This window comes from Anabrus simplex, chromosome 1 (assembly GCF_040414725.1).
Source record: "Anabrus simplex isolate iqAnaSimp1 chromosome 1, ASM4041472v1, whole genome shotgun sequence".
NCBI lineage: Eukaryota > Metazoa > Arthropoda > Insecta > Orthoptera > Tettigoniidae > Anabrus > Anabrus simplex.
The window spans coordinates 389227836-389248638 of NC_090265.1; the positions used below are offsets into that span (position 1 = coordinate 389227836).

Consider the following 20803-nt stretch of genomic DNA (forward strand, 5'->3'; position numbering starts at 1 on the left):
AATGTAACGACGTAGCCAGTGACCAGCAAGTTTTAGAACTTACAGAGGGAAGTCCATAAATAGCCGAAACATTCAGATACATTATGTTAAATACACTGTTTAAAAAAAATACCGTAATCGTAAAATGAAAATATGAGCATTGTTTTATAACGCAGAAGCATTTTAAATTTTATTGATCAACAAATATTGCCGATTTATGTGCTTATTATAGATTTTCTTAAAATATGTATTTGCATTTAAAAAAAGTGAAAATATGTGTTTTTATGTGAAATAAGATTCAGTTTTTACACTTGGGGATGCACAATAGGAATAATGAACTTTGTAACTTGCGTTAAAACTTACGCAAAAAAAAAAAATGTAATTACATAAAAATCCGCTCCCTAGTGATGGCATAGATGTTGAAAGGAGAGGAGCTGGGGTAATGAAGAGAGCAATAATGGAAGCCGAGTAGCGGAAGGGAAGGGAGAGTGAGGGGAGGGGAAGTGAACGGGGAAAGGAGGAGCTAAAGCTGAGGAGTAGGGCTGTGGTGGGGCAGAGGGATGAGATAGTGAGGTAGTGGGCGATTGCACGAAAAGTATTGAGTTCGTTGTTGAAGTCTTTCTTTGACTTGGGTATTGTGAAGGCGGTGGTGCTTGGGGATGTGTGGAGTCTTGACGAATGGTAGTTGCAGTTTGTGTGGGTTTCCTGAAGATTTGTAAGATAAAGAGAAAGGGTGTCTATGAATGGTCAAATCTAGAAAATTGATTAACCTGTTTGTTTCAGACTCGCGTGTAAATTTAATGTGGGGATCGATGCTGTTAAGATCGTGAAGGGTAGAGGCCGCGTTCTTAATTTCTTCATTCATAATTACAAATGTGTCATCCACGTATCTCGCCCATAGAAGAATGCTGGGAAAGTTGTTGATTTTAGAGTGTTCCAGATAATCTAAATAAATCTCCGCTAAGATACTAGAGGCGGGTGAACCCATTGCTAATCCGTCTTGTTGATAAATAGTTTTGTCAAAAGTGAAAATGTTATTATTGACGACTAATTTCAGAATGGAGATGAAGTCATATATTTCAAGTTTGCTAAGAGGACTGTATTTGGGGATAAGTGATGGGGATGCGGATTGCACATGGCTTGAAAGATAGCACTAGTGTTAAGAAATCTGATATTCTTAAACAAGTTAATTAAGAAATCGTAAAGGATATTAGGCTTATCAGAGATTTCATTTAAATTGAAGTTAGGATTAAAGTATTGATCGAAATGGATGAAACAATTTTCGATTATGTTCATGAGAGGCCCTTTTTTGGCTATTTGAAGGATCTCTAAATCGTGTTCAATGTCAGTAAACTTGTGGTTGGAGTCAGAGATGTGTTGACCTATTGCTGAAAACCTATTGTATCTTATAGCGTTGATGTGCTCTGAATATCTAGTGGTGAAACTGCGTCCTGTTTGCCCGATGTATGAGGAATTGCAGTCACTGCATTGAGCAAAATGCAACTTATCGAATAGTAATATATAACACATGATAGCATCTACAAGACAAATGTTAAACTATGACTAGTTGAAATACAAAACACATGATAGCAAATACAAGGATTAATGTTAAAAGCTAAATTGTCAAAAGTTAAAACAATAAAATCAAAACAGAGAAGGTAACAATAGTTTCTTTGTATCCGCCAATCCATTGGGATTTCGAATGGCATTGACAGCAACAACCCATTGTCCCATTGCCACAGGTTTTCTACACACGTCTTACAATATGGGGTGCGAAATTCTTGTCCTGATCACCTAACTTCATGTTAAAATATGCCAAGTACAGGCTTTTTAAAAATGGCATAATATTTTGCTTCTGGCCTTTAATTTTATATTCCACAAACCTACTACGCCGGCGTAGGAGGGCGAAAGGTATACTCCAATGTGGCATGTCCCAGGTGGCAGATAGGGGGGTCTTAACTGGCTGGCTGGCGGACTTGAGGGAAATAAAATACCTTTCACGGACCGAGCACACAACGCCCTGTGGGTGGGGGACACAGATGAGGAATACACCCACGGTATCCTGTGCCTGTCATGAGGCGACTAAAAGGGGCGACCAAGGGATGATCAAATTAGAACCATGATGGTACTTGTAATTAATACCACCACGCAGGGAATACCATGGGTCGCTTTTACTTGCGTGTAGTACCAACCACTATGTTAGGCACACAATAGGTTTGTGATTAGTAGCGACAGTGTGTGCTCGGGATGCATTTTACAGTAGCTGTGATTCTTACCACTATATGAGCTACACCATGGTTCTGCCTTGCCTACGATTAGTACTCACTATGTGAGGAACACCACGGGATAGTGCGAGTCCCTGTGGTTAGTCCACTTATGTGAAGAACACCATAGATTTGCGTTGCCTGTAAATAGCGACACAATGTGCGAAACACCATAGGTCTCTGTTACATGTGCGCATTACATTTCCTGTGAGTAGTACCATAATGTGTGGAATACCGCAAATCTACGCTACTTTTCGTTAGCACTGCAACATGACAAATACCATGGTTCTACTTTCCTAGCAATAAGTACCATTATGAGGGGCCAGTGACCTGGATTTTGGACCCGTTTAGACTACAAGCATCATTTATTCAGTATAGTGCTTTTGAAGCAGTCTCTTGGTCAGTAATACTATCGTTTAACGCTAGTTTCTGGGAATGTGTGGCATTTTACATGTAACTAATCTCATGATTAGACCCGTATTGAAATTTGCTATAAATGCTTACAATATAGTGATTATTTTAATCCACCAATTCAATACAAATTGGTTTTGTGTTGCTAGATTAGCAACTTTTAGTCGCCTCATGACAGGCACAGGATACCGTGGGTGTATTCTTCATCTGTGTCCCCCACCCACAGGGGGTTGCTAGATTAGCAACACAAAACCAATTTGTATTGAATAGGTGGATTAAAATAATCACTATATTGTAAGCATTTAATGTGGGGCATTTCGGGTCGGATTCACTGATTGTTTTAACTTCATATCCATTCATTCTTTGTCCTCATGTTGTGGATTCTGGTCAGTGGAGGATTATGGATTTTTAATTGTCCTTACATTTCATGTCATTTTGTGCCATTAGGGGCCAATGACCTAGTTGTTAGGCCCCTTTAATCAACAAGCATCATGTTCCATTTTATACTGGCCACTTATATAACAGAAAGAGTTGAGATTGTTAACACATTTTTGCCTCTGAACATCACTGCCACTTGCCATTTTAACACAAACTAACTCGTTTATTCACTCAATCGACTTCAAGTGCACGTTGTAACTTGTAGACAAAGGCGTGACACACGTTCTCAGATTCTACTCTTAGACTACGGAGAAACGTGATCTTGGCATTTTGACCTTGTCTGACATGGCGCATGCACAAACTGCAACTGTTCTAATTGTTCTTCTGGTGTTCCTGTATGATTACCTACTCCCCTCCAAAACAGAGCACATGCAATATTTTCTCTCAGTCATGTCCATACCTACATTCCATACAACCAGTCCAAACCTCATTTACAACAACGAAGCTCCATTAGCATAAACATGAGATGGACTTGTGACAAATCTGTATGTGATACGAAACATTTGGTATTATTTTTACATAAGGACACTAAATGTAATGTATATCACATACAGTTACTTTTGCCAGAAAATCTTTGCAGGTTGGTGTTTTCTGTGGTAGGATTACTTCTTTATAAATAATGCTTTATTAAGAAATTATACTTTGGTAGGATATTACTGTATACATTGTTTTTAAATCTCTTTCTTTCTCATCACAAGCTATACATCCTCTTGGAATCTTCAGTCATTAAACTTCCAAGGGAAAATTTTTTTATACATTCAACTTTAATACTTTCTCTGCCTTACACAATATACATCTTGAAACACTTATACAATCTCATATCTCCTTTACTTCCTACAACTTATACATCTAACTTCCATCCTAACAGACATCTCGTTAGCACTAGAATGCCCGGGGTTTACAACCTTCCTATAATGCCCAACGGAAGTCATTTAGATGCCATGGTTGATTTAAGGCAGTTGATATTATATGAATGTGATTGTTAGCTTTTTCTGTTTTATATCATGTTTTCAGAACTTGGAAATTCATTGGACACAATATCCAAGTCGATTGTTGTATGCGGGATAATTAGAAGAAATAGTGCAATCAATCAAATAATGAAAAACAGTTGTATTGAATGTTATTGAAAATAATATATATTCAGTAAATGTTAAAATGTTACACGAATATCGTTTGTGAGAGTCTGCGGAACGAACACTACTCGTAAGCATTGTTACACATTTTAATTTTCATTGTTGAAAAGAATGAAATCTGAGCAGTTCAGTACACAACTAGAAGCCATTGCATTTCTTGCACTTTCTAGTACAGCTGGCAGTGCAAGTAGCACAAACTGCTTTATTGCATGAAGAACGTTTTTCTATTTTTCTTGCGGCTGTCCTTGATTTGACAGTACCGTCAATATCCCACCATCAGACTGTTCCCTTGGGCAGCTGTTCGGGTGATTATGTTAGCGCTTGCCAACTCTTCGGCCGTGGCTTCTCTGTCATTGTCAGAGATCTCTACGTCTGTGCGGAGTGTGCTCAGAAGCACTGCATTCTTCCTTCACTTACCTTGATACACTTAGGGTCAGATCATTCTTTTGTAGACTTTTGTTGAGTACAGTTCATTTTCAATAGTTTTGACTTTCACTGGAATTTCCTGTCTTGCTTTGTTTACTGTACCCAAAAGGCTACTGCCTTTCTCTTTCAGCTTCTTGGCAAGCATTACAGATGTAAAATAATTGTCAGTAGTAATGTTGCGACATTTGTTCAAATTTGGACCGATTGGCTTCATAACATGTTTTGATACACGCTCATCACCAGGATGAGAGTCATCCCTGCCAACATGTGGAAAACCATTTGCTATATATTTACTGTCTTTATCTACAGCAATCCAATATTTTTGTCCATATTTATCAGGTTTAGTCACAATGAACTGAGTAAATGGGCACCTAGTTTTACTGGGAAAGAGCTGCACGTCAACTGTGATAAATGGCCCAGGTCAATAGCAAGCAATTGGGTTCTCAATGAATTTGTTCCACACAGCCCAGAGTAGAGCAAATTTATCAGTTTGCAGTAATAGAGAGCGGCTGAATTTTTCATCAAATCCAAGGAAACGTAAAATTTCACAGAACCTATTCCTTGATAAAGCTTTCTTGCATAAGCGCACACCCCAATCTTCCTCCCACAAGGTGTGAAGATCCAGGCTATTCTTTCCAGGGACCCCTTTAGCATACATCACCACTATAAAAGCCTGTAATTCCTCACCAGTAAGAGAAAAATTAGTACTTTCAACCTGCCTTTTCACTTCGCCAACTGTGCTTTTAATTATATGTTTTTGAATAGAATTGTCAATCATCAGCCTCCAGGCACTTGCTGGGCTGCCGAACAGTACTGATCGTTCGGCGTATCCAGTAGGACCTGATATTTCTCTCAGCACATTCTTTTGAGCTAGATGTCCTTTAACGTGCTCTCCAGGCTTCATAGGAGTCTGTACCATCGCTGGCCACCAAAACCCGATTCTCATCGTCTTCTCCACCTCAGTGACATTGTAGAGCATGAGCAGTTACAGTACGGTGAACATGCTCCCGAGAAGCAGATCCCCTTGCGAACCTTGGGCGTTTTCTCTCCTGCTGACTCCTCCCATGGCCTTGGGAAGAAGTTGCTGCGACACATCATGTTACTATAAACAAGCCTTGCCAGTGTTTTTATACATTAGTTATACAAGCGAAAATAAATTATGAGGATACTTACAGTGAATGCCGGTATTGCTATCTGGCAAAGTTGTTTCATGTTCACCATCACTGTCTGACGAACTTGATATCTGAATTTGCGGTAAAACAAAGTCGTCGTCCGAATCACGGTCCCTGTTCTCACATTCAGATATATCCTCGGGAATATCATTTAATAAGGCAACTATTTCCTCTGATTCCAATTTTCGTTGGTGCAGCATTATTGAAATGAGAGGTCTTTTCAAAACAGACTAACTAAAACCCAATTCATAAGTTGGGACTGAACTTGGCAGGTCGATACACGCTTGGTGGTACTCTGGTCACCAGCCCGTGGTAGTCTCGCTTGCACATAGCAGATATGGTTCACAAATAGGACCAGACTAGACTGCACGGTTCTTACTTTCAAATTCTTCCGACACATTGTTGAAACAAATTACTGTCACGTCACACAAAACAATATTGCAAGTTGGTTGTTTATGTATTGCATCCTACGCAATTATTGACATCTTATGTAAGACGAGGTAAATAGCGAAATATATTGCTTGTAAGCATAAAACTCTAGGAGTCAAAATGACTCCATATGAGCATTTAAGATAAATTCAAAAAATCCAGGCATAATTTCTAATGAAGAATAAAATACAAGGTGGTGTAATGGAACTCTTCATTAATGATGAAAAGTCATGGAACAGATTTTTTTAATGCAGAAAATTAAGAGCTACAGCAAAATGACTCCATCGGGCGTTCTAGAGTTAACCCTGGAGTGGTCGCACGGCATCTGAGAGACACCACACTAGATTATTTCTGTCATTGCAAGGAAACTATCAAGGCTACTGACTCAAAATTCTGTTTACCTTTCAAGTAATTATTCACAATCAACATAATAAAGCATCAGTACACTGGTCTAACTTGTGTGAGTTACCGTTGCACAAATGTCAACGGCATCTGATAGACTCCACGCAAATTTCACTGCTACATAGCAAGTTCCAGTTTTTAACTATTATCTTCAATATTAATGCAGCAGTTATTCTTCAGAATGTCTCATAGTTTCTTGCTAAAACATTAATTAATTAATTAATTAATTAATATTAATTTTTCATATTTTTAGGGCTAAAAATGAGTGGAAAGAAGAGCAGATATAACTTTGATCACCTTGAAGACAGAAGGATTATGCGAAGTTTGCTACAAGTTGATGACCATGATGAAGGTGAATTGTATAGTGATGAGGAGGACGATGTTATAAAAACAGAAGGGAAGGTACAGACATTGAACAAGATGCAGACAGTAGTGATGAAGCAAGAGAAAATGACAGTAGTTATTTCCTAGGGCGGAATGGAGTTTCTGAGTGGTGTAAAGCTAATCCCCGAAATGTTCAAACCCGTTGACAAAACATTGTCATGCATTTACCTTGTGTGCAAGTTGGTGTTGCGATGCTTGCTAAAACACCTAAAGAATGCTGGGAAATATTCTTTGACACAGTGCTATCTATTATAGTTGAGTGCACGAACGGGGAAAACTGAACAAGTTCAAAGGAACTACAGCAGGAAAGAGACGCTGGATCTACCGATATATGTCAAATAAGGGCCCCAATTGGCGTACTGTACTTAACGTGTTGCAAGGAAAAATATAACCACAGAAATACAAAGAAGATTTGGGCTAGCGATTAGACGGGTGTAGAGCTGTGCCACTTGGTTATATGAGAGACATTTTAGGTTCCTATTATATTGCCTATTGTCCATCGTTAGTTGATTTTATATCAATAAATTAGATCTAGAAATTTATATTCAACCTTTCAAAATGCCCTAAATTGAATGAAATCATTATTCGAAACATGGGATAGCATAATTGCCTCAAACAAAATGGCATCTCTTAGACGCCACATAACCTTCTATGACAGAATTGTGTGCGACCACTGCAGGGTTAAGATGTCATCACCCTGACAACACTTTTCTTTCCTTTTTCATTGTTATTACAAAAAATGATATTATATAACATAATATACAAATTTTAAAACCTCTACATTGAAGCAATAACAGCCACAATATAAAATTACACAATGACAATAATTTATAAACAAATATTTTTTAAATTTTTTTGCAACCAGAACCATACCATCATAAATCAAACCACAGTGTATTCCTACACTATTACCAAATGAACTGTGTACAAAAAACGGTTCATAGCTCCATGTTTTGACATATCCAAATTTGTGTTAGTGGACTATTGTGGTTGTTACTAGAGGGATTTTGAAAAAGGTTGGGTCCAAAAGCCCAAGGGTAAAGAATGAAAGTCCACCATAAAATAAGTGAAGGATTGTAGAATCAAAGGATTTGATGTGATCTTGGAACCATAGATTTAACCATTCTTTGACATTTATTAAATTTATTAACAATACATCTGCAACCATTAAATTAAACGACTTCGTTTTGACTTGAGCCAAAGGTCACCGATTAACGAACAAAAATTAGGTAATTAAGGCCGAGGCCTGACATTGAAAACAGCAACTCATTACAAGATATTAGAATCATTCCGTATTGACGGTTTTCACTTTACAATGGCGAAAAATGAGGGTATCCTCCTATTCAATACATCATATATTCCGTCATTAGACGGAACAAACAAATTCAGACATGTTTCGGCTCGCTTGAGCCATCTTCAGTGAAAAAAATTAGGGGGTTGGAATAATTTACATAATATAAGTTATGTTTTTTAGCATTTTTTCAACTTATATTATGTAAATTATTCCAACCCCCTAATTTTTTTCACTGAAGATGGCTCAAGCGAGCCGAAACATGTCTGAATTTGTTTGCTCCATCTAATGACGGAATATATGATGTATTGAATAGGAGGATACCCTCATTTGTCGCCATTGTAAAGTGTAAACAGCAACTCTGTGAATTAAATAGGCCAAAATTAGGCCCATAAGAATTGCAGTAGAAGCCAAGAGCTTAAATACAAAACCTGGATATAAAAATACAGTTACATTTAGAAACATTGACTAGAGGATATAATAATTACAAATGGCAACACCAGTTGCAAAATTTTAAAAATGAATACTCTAATATATTAGGCAAGCCCTCTTAAACCTTGAATAAATATGAAAACAAACAGCAAAGTGCCAAAACAATGATTGTAGAGCAATCAGTTAAAAAGTTCCTGCCATCAAGGTTAATATAATTCTGTATGATTTTCTTTGCTTGATTAATACTTCAACAAACTCTTGTCAAACCCATCTCACAGTTGTGGAAGTGCAACGTGCTCCTTTTTCCCCACAGGTTGCTACCCAACGTCCTTGGTGACAGAGGGTAGGGTGAATTTTTCACTTCCATTCATAGTCTGTAGCGGGTAGGTTAGCCTCGACTTGTACAAAGTGGTAGAGGTCAACATACCTCTAGCGAAGAATAGAGTGTAGGTTCTAGTAGTTTTAAATCACATGCTGCTGGTCAAAAGTCCATTGCTTCTTTGGAAATAAGTGGTCCACATAGAGCCACGTAAAGAAACAGCCAGTTTGCCAGACCGCCAGCCAATTCTGTGAGCCCTGTAGATCTCGTGTAAACAGATACCAGGTCAGTCAGAACATATCTGTTAGGTAATGGGTGATTCCAGTCCATTTGTCATTCAGATGAGTTGAAATGATACACAAGCGCCCTTTATTTGAGAAAGGCGCACCGGAGAACACCACAAAAAGTTGGGCTGGAAGAAACTAAACTAAAATTATCTAACAGAAATAGAGCAGATCATGTTAAAAAATTCTAATGTAAACCTTGAAATAATATCCAGTTTAGTTATTCAGTAAATAATAGATGAAAGAATTAATTCATATTAAATAATATAGCCAATCAGAGAGAGGAAAAAGAAAAGTAGTCACACAAGAATAAGTTACGTCATCTTAACCAATAAGAAATGAAGTTGCTGTTGACGAAACAGTATGACGTAGAGAGAGGCCTCCAAAGTAGAGGAAAGGCATGTTTAGCAAGCAGCCAGCACTGCAGTAAAACTTAAACCGCAGAGCAAGCAGTGTTATCAAGTGCAACTCCTAAACTGATGAATAAAGGAAGAGTCCAAACTAAGAACATGCAAGTAATAATTTAAGTTTATTTAAGTAGGTGACATACAGTAAATCTCAATTTTATTTATTTATATTTTGTCAGAAGCATACGTAAGTTTAAAATTAAATATGTTGAAGAAACATAATATAAATACTTCAGTGACGAAGAGCCACATTAAACTATGTGAGCCCACAACCTTGCGACATCAAGTGCATTTGGCTTCACTTTTTAACCAGGTCGTCTGTTGTGCAGCTGAATAGGCATGAACTACATTGCAGCAAATAGGCTGTGGTCTCCTCTTCTCCACATACACACAAGGTACTGTCCACTTCAAAAACCCATTTCTTCTGGTTGACCCTGCACCATGTAACACCAGAGCACAGTCTATTCAGTGCTCTCCAATTCACCCAATCTGTAACATGGCCAGGAGGGAGCTCCTCTTTTGGAGTCATCCATTGACTGATACTCGTATGTTGACTCCTGGTGTGCCATTCTTGAATTCTTGCTTGCTGCGCTGTTCTTGCAAGTGTTTCAGTTACTCTCAAGAAGCTTTTCCTAGACTTAGGGCGCTGGCGTGGTGGCTCATATCTAAACAAAGGGTGGGCTTCAGATGTCAACATCTTTCTCTTTTCTTTCTTGGCTGCCACTTCGCGGCAGATATTGGGAGGTGCTATCCCTGCAAGACAGTACACTGTTTCCAAAGGTGTAGGTCTCAAACATCCAGTAATAATGCGGCAGGTTTCGTTGAGTGCTACATCAACTGCTTTGGCGTGGCAAGATTTGTACTACACCGGGCATGCGTATTCAGCTGCGGAATAGCAGAGCGAAAGGGCAGATGTCCTCACTGTGTCTGGTTGTGCTCCCCAAGATGTTCCAGTTAGCTTCCGCAGTAAACCAAAGTAGGGATAACAAAGTAATTAAAATACTGAACGACCAGGATCATTGTGTAAACACCAGCAGTAATGATCAATTATCTCCATTATTGAACTAAAAGTTTTCAAACGGCTTGTTGTAATTTATAATACTCGAGTGTCCAAAAGTTAAGCATAATCACTAAACGAGGCCATACCACCTGATAGGAATGTCAGAGACAGATTGCTGAATAAACGGCAGCTGAATCACGCACCATATGTCACACAACTTGTCCAAAAAAAAACATTGTCAGAAAGGTTCTGATAGCCAAGGTACACCTTTTACAACAACTAACAAAACTTGGCAATGTCTTCCACAACAAAATATGCTGTTAATAGGGTGTATGGTTACCCCTAACGGCCACACATGCTTCGCAGCAACATGGCATGCTCTCTGTCAGATGGTCCTAGAGCTCTTGTGGCAGTCGATCCCATTCCTCCGAAAGGGCAATGCGAAGGTCTTGGAGAGCCCTTGGTGGAGGCTGACGGGATGCAGTTTGCCTCCCCAGTGCATCCCAGGCATGTTCTACAGGATTCAGATCCACAGTGCTTGCTAGCCAGTCCATGCAATTAAAGTCTTCCACAGCCAGAAATTCATCCACTAGCAGAGCGGTGTGGTCGGACATTATCGTCCATTAAGAGGAAGTCTGGACCAACCGCACCTCTGAAGAGTCGAACAGGTGGTCTCAGTACCTCATCCCTGTATCTTCAAGAGTTAAGTGTTCCTCGGACCACCCATGAAGATGTGCAAGTCCGTACGGCCATTCAACATGATGTTGCCCCACACCATGACGCCACCACTACCATACTGATCCCGTTCCATAATGTTTCTGTGGTTGTATCGGCTACACGGTTCTCTCCAAATTAAGTGCGACGGGAATCGTTCTGCAAACTGAAGCGGGATTCATCTGTAAAGAGCACATGCCTCCATTCATTCGTGGTCCAGTTTCGGTGTTGACGGCTCCACAGGAAACGGGTCCGTCCCTGTGCTGGATTGAGCGGGACGCACACCACCAGACGTCGGGTAAACAGCCCTGCTGTTCTGAGCCTCCGGTACACAGTTTGCCAGGAAACGGCAACCTCTGAGACGGCTGCAAGCTCCACCGACAACTGTCTTGCAGGTGCACTCTGATTTTGTTGGATGGTTACGGTCAGATATCGGTCCTGTTGTGGGGTGGTTACCCTTAGTTGACCTGGTACTGGCCTACGGCTAACATCTTCTGTGTCTCAAAATTGTCTCCAAAGTCTGGAAATGACACTTTGTGGCACATTCAAGGATACGGCGACTTCGGTCTGTGTCTGGCCTGCTTCTAGGTGGCCGAGTATTCTACCCTGCATAACAGGGTCCAAATGGCGTTGTTGTGCCATTATGTTGTCACGTTCACCACGAGGCTACACTCCGCACACTATAACAGGGCAAACACGACTGAGGGAATATGGGGCGCAGGCACAGGCTGTGTTTACCTTGCGGTTACGCTGCTAGTCAAAGCAGGGAACACTCGTTTCCTATAGAGAGTAAACACGTAAGGTTGGTAGGTGCATATGTCATGCGATTTGTGGTCTGTTTCCTGGTGCCCTGCTTACTCGTAACCTATGCTTAACTTTTGGACACTAGTGTACATTGCCATTTTGTTGTAAGGTTATAATATTTGACTTCTTCCAGGTTTCAAATGGAGTAATAAAAAAAAAAAGATTTGTCTGAAATATGTAGTATTTCGCTTTTTTTGGCCAGTGAGTATATTAGAATAAATTTTGGCAATAACTTCATGAATAAAGAAACGTACAAAGAAAATTACTGATAAGAATCTCCAATCAGTAGCACACTTCCCCTATCATAGCATTCCCCCTCTCTCTCGCTGCACCTCCCATACTTGTAACTGACCAGCTGCCTCGTGCAGCCAGTCATCAGCAAGGCCAGTTGAGACATGTTTGAAAGCAGCCTGTTGAGAAATGAGTATTTAACATCCTTTCAGAATTCCACCAACGTTAACACATTCATTAAGTTATATATTTCTCTCCTTTCTTTATAGACTCCAAAAACGTCTAACAACAACGGAAGATTTAAGATCTTAAAATCTGTATTGCACAACTTTTTACAATCGAGAGGAGTTTTCTCAGCTATGATTTCACCGTTTACTGTAAAAGTACATGGTTCAATGCAGAGTTTTACATACTGTAATTATTCATTAATTTAAGGAACAAAACAATTGAGATATGAGACCTGTGGAGAATCTCTTTCAAAGAAACATTAGCTAGGTTGTGTAAAATACCATCTTGGATATGATCTGTGGAATATGCCTCTTTTAGAGAAATGTTTACTGTGTGATGTAAAATATTATTGTAGAATATTAAATTTGTATTCCCTTTATCTACATCAGTAACTACTAGATTGTAAATTATTATTATTGTTCAGTGAAATTTGGTAATGTTCCAGAAATTTTATGACGCAGACTTTTGGAACAGGGTGTGTTGGCCCCTGTCGATTCCAGAAGCATGTCTTTACTCATTCTAAAAGATGGAAAGTTCGCGATTAGGGTTTGCTAATGTTCTTGGATATTGTGAATACATCGCAACTTAATAAAGAGTTTTTATTGGTGGATCTGGGTGGCGATAGAAAAGCTCCTGTGCTCTGATTGGTCACTGGGTAATCACACTGGGGCCAGGCTTACCTTCTTAAGAGAGTGAGGCGAGATTTCGTGGTCTTTCGTTTTCTCATCAGTCCAGCGATCAGACGCACATTGGCAAATCCTCACTCCTGGGATAGGCTACCTTGGGGTAAGCACTGTTGGTTTCAGTTCCACCTTAATTCACATTTAATGTCACTTGTATTTTCACATAGGAGTTTGCTCGTCCAGACTCGCCACTCAATTTCTGAGATGTCTTAGAAAGTGCGTTAACTTTCATTTAATATCGTATTTGTATCCTGTGTTTCCTGTTAGCCTCAAGGTTGTATTGTATAAGTTGCATTATGTTAAGATATCCTTAGTTAACCTCTTGACCTCAAAGCAAGCTCTTGGCGAAGTACATCTAATTTGTATTTTGGAAATAGCGCGACTGGATTGTTTGGATAGATGAATTTTGTTCCGAATTTTCTTTGTAATTTTTATTTTGGAAAATAATATTTATGGCCCTGGTAGGTTTCCCAGACCCGCTCCACATTCCTTCATTATAGTCGTCACGTTGCCCAACCTGATGTTTATTTGTTTGTATTGGCGCAGTTCATCTGATTTTTTATTTTGGTGCTAAGGTTTTAAAGTGCCATGTAATATGATTCCCCCCCTTTTCTTAACTGTGTATCGTGTAACCTCTGGAATCCGGTTACAAGATAGGGTAACATTATAAAGTCATGTTGTTTTTCGCAAAGAAGAAAGATGACAGCTGTGGCATATAATGTTTCTAAACTTTTTAACATATCCATTATCTTTTTTAAATAATGTGTTATAGTCTTCTGAGCTGAATATGTCTCAACTAAGAGAGGAAACATACCCTTGTATGTGTTCTTTTTTGATAACACAATACACGCATTGAAAAGTGGAAATATCTCTATTTTAATTAATTGGTTGCGAGTTTGCATTTGGGAGATTGTGGGTTTAAATTCCATTCCTGTTTTTCATTTTAATACGAGGCAAATGCTGGGGCTGTACCTTATTGAAGGCCATGGCTACTACCTTCACATTCCTAGCCCTTTCTTATCCTTCCATCGCCAAAAGTTATTGATTTGGTCGTCCGATATTAAACCTCTAGCAAAAGAAGAGATTTAAATTTATAAACATGGCTGGATTTGTGTGGATGTTCAAATCTACCCTGCAAGTAAATGTATTTTATGAAATTTATTCTGCTGTTATTTTCAGAAAAATCAAACTCCTGTGAAGGGTGTGTGGCGACCATCTGAATTCGTCCATGGGATGAAACTAATTACTTGGACAATATTGTGTCTGGATGGTCGTACTAAAGAAGGGGACATTTTGTGAGTAGTTCAGCTATTTCTTAATGTTTTAGAATTATTGAAGATGGGGGTAAATATTTCAGTAATATGGAATAAAACATGAGACAAATATTTTGATGACTTCATTTTACAGTTTATTAATTAACCTGGTAATCTAACGGCTTCATAATCATCAGTTCAGGTTTCCCAGGTACTGTTAAGCCTCTTGCACAATCCTATGTTCTTAAATGGCCTGCTCTTCATGACATCATTCACTATCCCTTCCCCTAACTGTAATGTCAGTGCCGACAACATCTAATCAATTAACTTCATTAATCCTCCTCGCCTTGCGGAATCTCATGCTAAAATGAGTAGTTAATGTTTTGGATATCCATTAGAAATTCTGATAAGCTTAGGAATTTCAGCCAGTATTTTAATTTCATTGCTAGCCTGGTGCAGTCATTGTAAGGCAGACCTTCCAGTGAGGGTGGGCGGCATCTGCCATTTACGGGGAACTGTGTTTTACTATGGTGGTGATTAGTGTTGTATGTAGTGTACGAGTTGCAGGGATGTTGGGGATAGCACAAACACTCAAATTGCCAAGAGAAGAAAATAAACCATTTAAGATTTTTTGCTAGGGGCTTTACGTCGCACCGACACAGATAGGTCTTATGGCGACGATGGGGTAGGAAAGGCCTAGGAGTTGGAAGGAAGCGGCCGTGGCCTTAATTAAGGTACAGCCCCAGCATTTGCCTGGTGTGAAAATGGGAAACCACGGAAAACCATTTTCAGGGCTGCCGATAGTGGGATTCGAACCCACTATCTCCCGGATGCAAGCTCACAGCCACGCGCCTCTACACGCACGGCCAACTCGCCCGGTCCAATTAAGATTAAAATCGAACCCAGGGCCATCTGAACCGAAAGGCCACTGTGCTGACCGTTCAGCTAAGGAGCTGGATAGCTAGTATATAAACATTGAATGTACTCCGCACATTCAGGAAAATATCACTTTTAATTAAATAAATGACCAAAACCAAACCAAACCCCATGGCGCAACAACCCCAAAGGACCATGGCCTACCAAGCAACCACTGTTCAGTCCGAAGGCCTACAGATTTCGAGGTGTCATGTGCTCAGCACAACGGATCCTCTCGGCCATTACTCTTGGCTTTCTAGACCGGGGCTGCCATCTCACCATCAGAATGCTCCTCGATTGTAATCACAGACCGGGCGAGTTGGCCGTGCAGTTAAGGGTGCACACGAGGCAAATGCTGGGACTGTACCTTAATTAAGGCCACGGCCAATTCCTTCCCATTTCTAGGCCTTTCCTGTCCCATAGTCGCCATAAGACCTACCATTGTCAGTGCGACGTAAAACAAATAGCACAAAAACAAAAAAATATATATTGTAATCACGTAGGCTGAATGGACCTCGAACCAGCCCTCAGATGCAGGTAAAAATCCCTGCGCTAGCCAGGAATTAAACCTTTGGCCTCTGGCTAAGAGGCAGTTATGCTACCCCTATATCGCGAGGCCGGCAAATAAATGACCATTCTTAAAAATTTATGGTTAACTAAAATTGACAGCACATTTAAAAGCAAAACATTGTAGGATGAATTAAATGGATATATTTAGAAAGAATGGAAAAGAATAAGTGAAAAAAAAATAATAATAATAATAAGGCAGGTCCACATTTTTTATAATAATAAACATTAAACAACTAAACGTAAATTGGAAATTGTTGGAAATTAGAAACATTCGAAACCCAACTACATTTGGTTAAAGGGAAATTATTATAATAATTCATCTTGTAATGTGTGCGGGCCAGATTTGTTTGGCACAGACGGTTGAGACGCTGGCCTTCTGACCCCAACTTGGCAGGTTTGATCCTGGCTCAGTCCGTTGGTATTTGACAGTGCTCAGATACGTCAGCCTCATGCCAGATTTGAGAGCATGTAAAAAGACTCCTGTGGAACTAAATTCCAGCACCTCAGTGTTTCCTAAAACCGTAAAAATATATAAAATAATAGTGAGATGTTGATGCAAGTGTAATGGAATAGTATAACTTGGAAACAGTTCTCTAACCCATGGGTAAATAATGAAAATATCGAGCTCAATTATTATTATTATTATTATTATTATTATTATTATTATTATTATTATTATTATTATTACTTGTGAGGTGTGGCTATGAAGTTGTTTATGTCTATTAGTTATGTATGGACTCTATTTGGTATAAGTCATGGTCTTATTATTTGTTTGTTTTATGTGAGGTTGTACATTAATAAGAGTTTATTTAATGTAAGAACACGTAATTAATAGTACAGTAGAACCTCGATTATACGTCCCCAGAAACTACGTTTTCCCGTATTATTCGTTCCAATTACGTGGTCCCGCGAGCATCCTAATTAAATCACGTCGTGAAAACCTCGCATTATCCGTTCCTCAAAGAAACTATTTCCCGGATCAGCCGTCCAGAAATTTCAGTCCCATCAACGCTAAATCCTCAATCATGCGTTTTCCAAGAAACTGTATCTTACAAAAGGACGGCTACGGTATACAGTACCGGTACTTACGGATTTTGGTGTTGACATCCCGTCATTGCGGTAATAAGTACTGGAAAAGCGATCGGCGGTGAACTTGCATAATGGATCATCTTAGCATCGGATTCGGATAGTATTGTTTAGAGATTCCTCGAAAAGGGAATTGCACAGGGTAGTATAATCGGTCTGTTAATATACGCAAATTATTTAGGGAACAATGTAACATAAAAAATAAGATTGTATGCAGATGACATCATTGTTTATAGGGAAATAAGTAACACTGAGGATTGTTCAGAATTACAAAGGGACCTTGAGAGTATCCAACAATGGGTTGAAGAAAATAATATGAAGTTTAATGGAGGAAAATCAACTGTTACAACTTTTACACAGGAGCTTTAAAACTGAATTTGAATATACTTTGGATGAGGTAGTTATCCCAAAAGATGGCAAGTGCAAATACTTAGGTGTGAGATTTGAAAGTAATTTGCATTGGAAGGGTCATGTTGATGACATTGTTGGGAAAGCATACAGATTGTTACATGTCATAATGAGGCTAATTAAAGGATGCAATAAAGAATTAAAAGAAAAAAGTTACTTAAGTATGGTTCGTCCATTATTGGAATATGCAAACAGTGTTTGGGATCCTCACCAAGAATACCTAATAAAAGAAATAGATAGTGTGCAGAGGAAAGCAGCAAGATTTGTAACAGGCGATTTCAGGAGAAAGAGTAGTGTATCAGAAATGTTAAAGGAACTTGGGTGAAAACTTTAAGTAAGAGAAGGGAGAAAACTAGACTTATAGGATTATATAGAGCCTATACGAGAGAAGAAGCATGGGGAGGTATCTGTGAGAGGCTTCAGTTGGAAAATAATTATATCGGCAGGACAGACCTCAAATATAAAATTAGAAGGAATTTTAGCAGAAGCGATTGGGGTAAATTTTCATTCATTGGGAAGGGTGTGAGGGAGTGGAACAGTTTACAAGGGGTAGTGTTTGATCCTTTTCTAAAATCTGTACAGATATTCAAGAAGAGAATAAACAGCAACAGAAAAAATAAATGAAGTGTTAGAGGGCATTCGACCAGTGCAGGTTATTGTAAATAAAAAAAAAATGTGTGTGAATAAATTAATTCCATCCCCTGGTCTCAGGAGTTGGACAGCCAAAGTAGGGGACTGCCTGTAGGGGTGAAGTACAGTGGGGAATTCGAGGGCCCTGGGACCGCTACGGTAGCTGTGAAGGCCCTTCAGGAACTCTGAAAATTGGTGGCAAAAGGGGCTCTGGTTAAGATGCAGCAGGTCGTTATGCTACTTAGGTTCCAGAATGGGTTAAAAAAAGTAAAATGCAATGTAAAGTTTAATCTTATACCAGTTGTATAGTATCATTTGAAGTAATTCCACATACTGTATATCAGTTGACTATATTTGTAAGTAGTACAGGAGATATTATAAGTAGAATTTTGTAAACAATATAAATTTATTAAGGATGAGCTGTGTGTTTAATAGAAAAAATTGTTAGCGTAAATTGTATAATATTGTATTATAGGAAAGTTTTCTACTCCTGTTAATTTAATATTTAGTGCTTGACAATAATGTATTTTAGTGTACAATTTTCCACCGAGGTAGACACCTCATTTGCAAATAAAGAGATTTTGATTTGATTTTGAAATCATAAAGCAGAGAGTGCCCACAACAATTGGAAGGAGAAAGAGCACATTTCGATACCTCTATTTGAAGACGAAACCAGTAGACAAACACGGCTGATAATATATCATAACATAGTTGCATATACAACACGCCGCAAGAACTAATCTGTACTTCAAAATGTTTTATTCATCTAGTCATAAGTTTTAATGTGGAACAGTGGACACTTCACAATTTAAGAATATTGTACATTCAACGTATATCTCCTGCACATAATAGTATTGCAAACTCTCATACCGATTAACATAGACGAAGATAAGACGAAAAACATTTGCAAATGGATAAAGTTTTTACCCATACTATGTGACACCTTTATAAATTTAAGAAAAATGTATTTTAACATAGACTACATCATTCATGTGCATAGCAATGTAAAGCTCTAACTATTATATCAGTTAATGTAGATGGTTATTTAAACTAGAACATTTGTAATGACAATGTTTTTATCCATATCATGTGACATTCTTAATGTAATGTTTTAATTGTATGTTATGATTGGTAGCTGAAGATGACCTTCACAAGGTCGAAACCGGTACTGTAGAACAATATATAAATACAGTATATGTATTGTGCCATTTCACTGTTATAAGAAGTTCCGTCCGTAAGAAGGACAAAGATGGAGCCCAGGTATCTTAGAATAATTAACGTCAAAATGTCTGACCACACCGCAAGCGAAAGTAAAAGTATTCACCTCAGGCGCTAGAGAAAGGAATTTAGATCCGGAAGGCAGTGAAAAAGAACGAATGTGAAGATTGTTACTAACAATTACTAAGAAAAATTAGAAAACGAGATTGAATTGCTACTTAAAAAAATCAGAGTTGAAGACGAAAGCAACTGCGTCAGAGTTTAAAGAGGGCATCGACGAGATATCAGCTCAGCGGGAACAAAGAACAGACCTTTTAGAAGCCACGTCGCAAATTAAGCAGAAGATTAGTAATTTCGTTCCGCGAACTCCAAGTTACGTGGAAAGTTGAAAATAAACTACGACAAGCTTACGTCACGGCAGTCTCTGCTGACGTATTACTCGATATCACCAAAGTTAAAGAGTTACAGAAGTGGGAATCCTGTAATAACTCCGGGGTAGATAGAAGAAAGAAAGTCTGTTTATTTTAAATCATAGAAATATACTACCCCAAGGAGAATAAATTGACAAGTAGATCAGCTCTTTCAAAAGAAACAATCTTTCGCATTAGATAGATAATCACAGCTGTTCATGATGGAAATGCTAATCGATCTTGTTTGCTATTTTATTCCAACTAGTCCTGAGATGAGCAAGATGTTCTAAGAAGATGAAAGGCTAGACTGCCCAAATGGGTGCCATCGGATGACGTTGCCTGCCGAGACGTGACTAAGCCCAGAGGAGAATTATGCCAATATTTCCCATTCACCTAGGGAAATAAAAGGAGGTGTATTAGTATGTCCTATCAGCTGGACATATGCCGACGTCTGGAGCTGCTGAATTCAGATAAGTCTTACTTTTAAATTAGTGTAGTAATGTTTTTATATTCATATGTAAGTGTAATATGATTTGTTAATTGGTTCCGTGCGAAATAATGAAGCGACGAAAGTGGTGTATTGAATTAGAGCAAAGGTGGATAGGTAATCTTCATATATGAATGTCAAATCCATAGATAGGTAGTCAATCAGTGATGAAAGCCTACGTTCGAGATGTGATCCATGTAGTGTGAAATACTGAGTTTATTAAGGTGACAGTGAATTCTATGCTATGTCAAAGAGAGATTTAGGTACGTGTGTACATTGGTTATGACCAATGAATGTCAGGTTAAGAACCAGCAGTAGGATAGGCTTGCTAAATAGACACATGTGTTTACGATAATTGAAGGTTATGATGGAATGAAGGTCATAATATCATGAAA

At 38.7% G+C, this 20803-nt stretch overlaps 1 protein-coding gene across 2 annotated transcripts in view; it reads left to right on the forward strand.

Moving 5' to 3' along the window:
- The window catches only part of LOC136856825 (protein argonaute-2), a 467999-nt gene that overhangs the window by 278396 nt on the left and 168800 nt on the right, over positions 1–20803 (forward strand). For both annotated transcript variants that reach the window (XM_067134979.2, XM_067134978.2), the window contains exon 15: positions 14611–14726. In XM_067134979.2, coding sequence (XP_066991080.2) covers positions 14611–14726 — 116 coding nt within the window. The remainder of the gene's footprint in view (positions 1–14610; positions 14727–20803) is intronic.